Source organism: Mustela putorius, unplaced genomic scaffold, assembly GCF_011764305.1.
Source record: "Mustela putorius furo isolate JIRA1106 unplaced genomic scaffold, ASM1176430v1.1 tig00000831_pilon_pilon_pilon, whole genome shotgun sequence".
Classification (NCBI taxonomy): Eukaryota; Metazoa; Chordata; class Mammalia; order Carnivora; family Mustelidae; genus Mustela; species Mustela putorius.
In genome coordinates, this window is record NW_025421490.1 from 8,694,032 (window position 1) to 8,701,462 (window position 7,431).

The 7,431-nt window shown below is 45.1% G+C and overlaps 1 protein-coding gene across 1 annotated transcript in view; it reads right to left on the bottom strand.

The window, feature by feature from the left end:
- CARMIL1 (capping protein regulator and myosin 1 linker 1) overlaps positions 1-3,927 on the bottom strand; it is a gene marked incomplete at its 5' end in the record, with an annotated part of 63,089 nt that extends 59,162 nt beyond the window's left edge. The window contains 4 exon segments of the mRNA XM_045085125.1: positions 126-213; positions 3,746-3,795; positions 3,797-3,849; positions 3,852-3,927. Of these exon segments, the coding sequence (XP_044941060.1) occupies positions 126-213; positions 3,746-3,795; positions 3,797-3,849; positions 3,852-3,927 (267 nt within the window).
- Positions 3,928-7,431: the final 3,504 nt, after the last annotated feature.

The following is a 7,431-nucleotide window of genomic DNA, read 5'->3' on the forward strand; positions in this document are numbered from 1 at the left end:
TCGTGGCCCAGAAACCTGCAGAGGAGTAAGATGTGGGAAAGAAGCTGCCTCCCCAACTCTGAGGCCGCCCGGTGTCACAGAGGGCCCCAGCCAGAAATCCCACTCTGGATGGGCACAGTACTCACCAGTTTGTGATGGCAGCGTGACAGCGCATCTAGGATTTCGTCCACAATCCGATCAGACAGGAAGGAGGCCACTGTCAGCTTGACCTCACTACGTGAAAGGCAAAAGGACACAGTAGCATTTTAATTTGTGCAAAGAAAAAACATCACCCACCGCTGATGCTATGTCGAGAAGGTCAACTGTGATTCCGCTTCTCTCTTTGAAAACGGAATATCGAACATTTGCACAGGGCTAAGGATTTCCAAAGATGAGCCTTAAATGCCACCATAAACACACAGGTAACAGACCTGCTTGGCCAATTTCAACCTGTCTCTGCGATCTCAAAACTCAAGATGTAGGGGCATAAATGAGAACCATCTGGATAAAGAAAAACTGAATGGGAACCAGATGTACCGTGTGGGTAGGAACAATTCCTCCACTGACATAAAGGAAAACAAACCTGGGCTGGAGAAAATAAGAAAGTCTAGTCTGATCGTTAAACTTGGGTTATTACTGTAATATGCATGTCCCCTGCCTTAAAAAAAAACAAAGCAAAGCATTTTACCAATCCGGTGGTACCACACTGAGCTGCTTCTGCCATACTCCCCGTCTTACTTCGACTGTTAACATATTCACCACTCTCTTGCCTTTTATGAACAGGTTACCAAATGTGCACCTTCAGTGTCCCTCGTCTGACCTTAAGAAGGCATCCACTCGACACAAAGTAACCCACTAGTTAGTTTTGGGGGGTTTTCACTAATAAACAAGCCATGAGGGTCTCTGTCAGAAAGCTGGTACTTTAGTCTGCATTTTAGTTATCTGGTATTCCCAAGAATTCAAATTCCACCTGTTGTCTTTAGTCTGAATAATGCTACCGAAATGCACGTACCCATAAACGGACATGAACGCATGACACAGCTGAAGGGTGAGCTGCAGAGAGACAGACCCATGCTCCCGTATCGCCTCGTGAATTCAGTCTGGTTTTTTTTTTTTTTTAAGATTTTATTTATTTTAAAAGAGAGAGAGAGATCACAAGTAGACAGAGAGGCAGGCAGAGAGAGAGGGAAGCAGGCTCCCCGCTGAGCAAAGAGCCCAATGCAGGGCTCGATCCCAGGGCCCTGAGATCATGACTGAGCTCAAGACAGAGGCTTAACCCACTGAGCCACCCAGGCGCCCCCAGTCTGCTTTTGAAGTCAAGAATTATTCAAGTTTTTAGAGCAGGGAAAAGAGTTATCAAAATAAAATTATTTAACCCTAAAGCTAAGGTTGAAAGTCTATTTGTGGAACAGGGAAAAACCTTTCTAACCTAAAGGCAGTAATTTGCATTGAGATTATTTTTCTGCCAAGGCAGATTTCGGATGGCAGGGGAAAAACGGAGGCACTAAGTCTTTGATGTCTACATTAGAAATTTTCCTAGGCTAAAGATAAAACAGCGTTTCTTTAATTCCTGTCTCTGAAACAAGGTCTTGGGAGCTACTGGGCTTATCTAATACTTTACTTTATTATTTCCCAGAGGTGTCTGCTGGTAAGAGTCACCTGGGTCTTATTTTTTTTTTTTTTAATTTTATTAACTTATTTGAGAGAGAGAGAAAGAATGTGTGTGAGAGAGAGAGCATGAGAAGAAGCATCAGAGGGAAAAGCAGACTCCCCGCTGAGCAGGGAGGCCAATTCGGGACTCGATCCCAGGTCTCCAGGATCGTGACCCGAGCCAAAGGCAGTGACCCCAACCAACGGAGCCACCCAGGCCCCTCACCTGGTCTTACTAAAAATACAGATTACCGGGTCCCACCGCAAACCTGGGGCAGGAGGGGTGGTTTAGGAGAGGAGGGGGACTGGGCGAATCTAATTTTGACCAGTACTTCCTCCCATTTTTTTAGGCATGTTTGGGAATTTTCTTCCCCAGAAAACTAGAGAACCAGTCATTTATTTCGCTCTTTCTCTCCCCCCTTCCATCTGAGTTGGGGAGGGGTGGCTTATCTGTTACAAATTGTAGCACGAAAAAAGATCCTTTAAAATGCACTCAAAAAAAAAAAGGCTTCAGGATCGTTCTATCATTTTGTTACTGGAGAATGTGCTTCCTTATTCAACTCCCAAACTGCAGACTTTGAGAAGGAAGGATTCCCCCGAACCTGCGGGCGCACAGCTGTGTCTGCATGTATACACAGGTGGGGGCGTTAGTATTTTCATTGCACATGTGCTCCGAGTACCGCATTATAAAAAGCTGAGCAAGGACTCCATGAACACAGAAGTGATTCACTGACATGAGGAGTTCTAACCTGCTGGTCACTTTCCAGAATGAGCCCATCCTCAAAGAAGGGACCGTATCTGACAGAATTTGGGACTCCAGTAAAGGTGTCATCTATTGGTAATCCAATCCAGTGGGACAGAAAGGTTGGTGGCCAATGCATTTTTTTTCTTCCTTAATACTTCAGGGGCTTCAATAAAATCCTAAACTACGGGTTGCAGAAATACTAAGCATACCTAGTCTGGGCTCGAGTCAATAAAATCATTGTTCTATGGGGTCCTGCAAATCTTTGAAAGGCCTTTCATTGCTCAAGTCTTACTGTTCAGTTGAGTTGACCCTAGAGTTTTTTTTTTTTTTTTTTTTTTTTTTTTTTAGAACCCCAACACACACAGCGGGACAGCTGAAGCACCCTAGACCCGAGATGGTCGCGTTGCTGCAGATTCCTCAGTCCCTCGAAGTTCGACGATCTACTTTCCATAGCTAGGTTGTAGTCATCGTTGGCTTATTTATTTTAAATCTCATTTTTCTCATAGGTTCTCATTCAGCTACACATTATTCATTCTGTGTTAACGCAATTCCCAATTCTTCAGAGAAGAGTTGGGATTTGTTTTGTTTTGTGTTGTTGTTGTTTTTAATACATTGAAGTATTCCTACCAAGATCCACAAACAGTTAAGAGAGGACACTTAAAAAAATATTTCTAAATTTTGTTTCTAGCCCTCTGACTCCCCAGTGGAGAAACACTGAGAATTCGTGGGACTATTATTCGAGACCGCGCACACCCCCCGCCCCACCCCACCGAGTTTCTAGTGGAAATCAAACACAGTTTGTTTGGTGATCACAACACCTTCTCAAATATTCTTGGGTATCTTCCAAACTTTACCAGGCACAAACCTAGGTCAACACACCCAGAGCGGGGCAATCAGCACGTACCCAGTATCCAAACCCACCAAAGAACACAAGGGGCAAATTCGGCCAGGTCCAAGTGGGCCTCCTCGCCTACCTCCAGACTGTTGCACTTGCTCCGAACAGCACAGTAGCAGAAAGCAAGCTGCAAGTTAGTAATTTTTTAAGGTGGAAGATAAGCTTCAGGAGAAGAAAGGGATTACAAACAGGTGCACCCCTCCCCCACCATTAAAAATCAAACACTTAAAAGAGCACGAGAGCTGTAGGCCCCCTGAGGGTAAGGCAGGCCTATCTGTGGGTCATCTTGTTTTTGGAAATGTATAAACCTGGGCGTTTCCTGCCACAGCTCCGTTTATATACAATTACTGCCCCTGAGACATGCCGAACACACTGTACCTGGTGATAGCCAACAGTAACTAGTGTCCCCGGCTGCCTCGACTGCGTTCCCCGACTGAGCCGCAGAGCCTCGAGTTTCTTAAACGTCATAAACCTACCTAATTTTGTTGAGGATATCGATTCCAGACTGCTCCAACAGGACATTTTTTCACAAAAGTCCGTGGGAATGGAAATCGGTTTTTTTCAGTGCTGGCGTGAATCAGTCTTGTCGAATGTGGGCTTTCTTCATGACATTGGGACAAAGGTCCTAGGCAGCATCGACCTGGGACTCCAGCAACACCTGTAACGCAATGCAGTGGAGGGGGAGAGGTGACGTCAGAGCACAGGGCTGGGGGATGAGGGGGGAGAGAGGTGACGTCAGAGGCGGAACATGGTGTTTGGGTTGGGGAGAGGTGACGTCAGAGCAATGGGGAGTAGGGCCAAGAAAGCTGAGAGCTGGTTATACCGAACCCTGAGCCCTCCCAAACAGGGACACAGAGTCTCGGAGCACGACCAAAGAATTCTGAGCTGCTCCTGGGGCACCAGTGCTGGCTGGCTGATCGCTGGATTTATCGCTTTAAATCACCGGAAGCCCCAGCCGAGCTTTTGGGCTGGCATTTGAAGGGTCAGGGTGTGACGGCTGCTTGTAAACAACACCAAAGCACTCAGAAGAAGATGAAAAGAAGACATGTATCAAGCCTTTATACACCAACTTACCGGTAGCACCGGGACTATTCTCTCTGCTTGCTAGAAAAGAAAGTGCCAGATACCCCTGGAACATATATCAAGCGTGAACTCTTGCATGATTTTACAAATCACAGAAACCCCAAATCGAACCCTTCAACAGCTCTGTCAAAACATAGGTGGTGAAAAACCCACCGATGTATGCTTTTAAAAGGAAAGCTTTAAATGTTCAGTAAAGTTATAATTGTTACAAGACACAGCATGAATGACAAGAGACAAAAACATTTTAGCGGGGGCACTTGACAGAGAACAATCAAAAAACTCTGGAGTTTGCAAAATGTTTCTGCCACCTTTTATCCTTCTGACACCTGTGAGGGGGGGGGAGGAGGTGCTTTTGATCATGTGAAGTGATCACCATTTTGAAGCTGAAGATAACGTTGAGCAGGGGGGAAGTTAGAGAAACCATTTGCGGGAGTTAGAGGATACGGCTGGGAGTGTGGACAAGGGCACAAAACGCACTAGACGCACTTGAGACCGAAGATCTGAGTCCTCATGGAGGGACACTGGCTGTTTGCTGATTTCTCCATTTTAAATTCCTTTTCCTCCTGTATAAAATGGCAAATAAAATAGTTCTTGCTTCCTTGAGATTACTGACGATAAAAATAACATTACAAAAAAACACTTGAAGTGTTTCAGCGTGGTGCCCAGCCCGTGATAAAAAATTCAGCCCGTCACAGGTCATATTAGGAATGTTTCCAAGGATGCTACTTTCAACAGTAAGATCTCAGTGTAGGGAAGCCAGCTTGATCCCGTCACTAGACAGGGAGAACAAGTAGGAATGAAGCCTGTTACGGGCAGACCGGTCCCGTGCTCTGACTCTTGTCAGCTCAAAACGTATATTCACATACAGGCCCCCACCTACAGTAACACCCCTCATTCTGCTGCGGGATGAGCAGTAGAGCAGCAGGATGTGTATAAAAAGATCTTCTGGAAAACCGGGGAGGACGGGGAGGAGGGCAGCTAACCTGAGAAATTTCCAAAAGCAATTCAATCTTCTGACAGCACTCTGGCCCTATTATATTACCCGACGCTAATTACTGATTTCACAAATCATTTCAAGAAGGCTGCAAGCAATGCAAATACATCGTTTAAAAAACAAATTACTTTTCCTCTTGTGGCATGAGAATAAACAGACTCTGGTCTGAGACTGTTGTGGCATCCAGTACTCTGATCAGAAAAACCTCGGGAACCAGCATGCTATATGGGATTTCTGGTTAAGTTCATCCAGTGATGCTTGTGACCTTCAAGAGAAAAGGTTCCCTTCTGCATGACAGCGCAAATTTAGCATAGAATGGAATCTCACACCTAGAGGGGAGGCCTGGCCTCCAGTGTAGACCCTGACATGAAATTTCTGTGGAATGCAGATCTCTGCCATTCTCACTTCGCTAACAAAGTCATTTCTCTGGCCTCTTTCTCTTCTGCTTTCCAAATTGATAATGCCATGACTTCAACCCTATACAAAGCAAATTTCAGCCTGCCCTTGGCACTCCACTCACAGAGGCTTTGGACTGAGTCCCTACCACCCCCTGTAGCCCACCACTGACCAACCAACACGAGAATACTGTATTATCCCCACCGAAGAATATCATCCATGGTAGCGCTTTTGACCCATATAATAACCTTCTAAGTGAAGGCTGGTTTTCACACAACCCATTTTAATAGCTAAGAAAGGAAATCGGGTCTTGGAGAATAGTAGCGACTTGCTTGAGCTCACTTAGCTGTTACTGGAACAGTGAGATGGGGTCTCGATCTTCAGTTGGCTATGATGCCAGGGACCCGCTTCTAGTGCCCGTGCCCATTGTTTCTGAGGAGCCCCTCTTTTTCCTCTCTCGTTTATAACTTACAATTTTTCATCATCATCCTGTTTCCCTTGGGCCAATGGTTAACCCAAGGCTTCCATGGTAGACATTCTGGTCATGGGCTTGGTAGGATAGAAAGGGGAGAAAAAATTACAATCAGAGCCTCTGACCACTTCTGTTGGTATCCAGCCCCCAGCTCAGATTTCTAGAACAGAAGAACTCCTTCCAAGTACCATGGCTTCCGCACACCAAACCATGTTTTCTCCAACACCCACCTTCCCACAGTCTTCAAATAAACTACCCTACATTTCCAATGATTCTCAATCAAATGTTTATGTACACAACCCCACCATACATTACGACAATCCAGGCACATACATATACGTACATACAATGCAGTCTAAACATTTCACCTGCATTTTTCTACCTGAATAGTCAACTTGTAACACCACTTCAGGATCCCCCCCTCACCCGCCACTAACAGTAACTACAACAGCAAAATCCACCAGTTCACATTCAAAGGTTTTTAATGTGGATGGTACCAGACGAGAGCCCCCAGAAATGTTTAGATCTTCAACCCTGTCCACCACATCTACCTCAAAAACATTTTAAAATTTACTCCTATATGCTTCCTCAAACGCATAAGTCGGTCCGAAGATATTCATTTAGCACAGAATATAAATCTCCAAAATTCCCTTAATTATGCTCAGCTTGCTAGTTTTTCATTCTTTGTCCTATGTTCTGTATTCCCCTTCCTAAGCTATTTCCCATTCAATTACCGTTGAAGTTTTCCCATGATGTTGGACAGGCTCCATCCCCAGGCTTTGCCACACAACCATTTCTCCTGGCCTGGTATCCTTCTTTCCCTCTCTGTATCCCAAAATAAATGGTCTGTCCGTCCTCCCAACTCAGCATCAGCTTCAAGTATTAACCTGTTGAACCAGACTTTCTGCTCCTTCTTGCTCTTCTCCCTAAGACCCTCTATACCCCCCTCTTTTGATGACACTCCGTGGTAAACCAGACAGCATACTAGTGGAGACTTCCGAAATTTAACGTGTCATAAAACGATCAAGAATGTAAGCACCTTGTAACCACTTGGGGGTGAAAAGAACCCCTCTGAAGACTCTCTCCGAAAATAAGTAGCAAACTTAGCATGTAATTTTATAAGTCGTCAAGACGCTAAGGCACCATATTGCAGGTATATAAGCAACTTGTACCGATGGCCATTGTTAAACCCTACCCTTTATTGCCTAGCACACTTA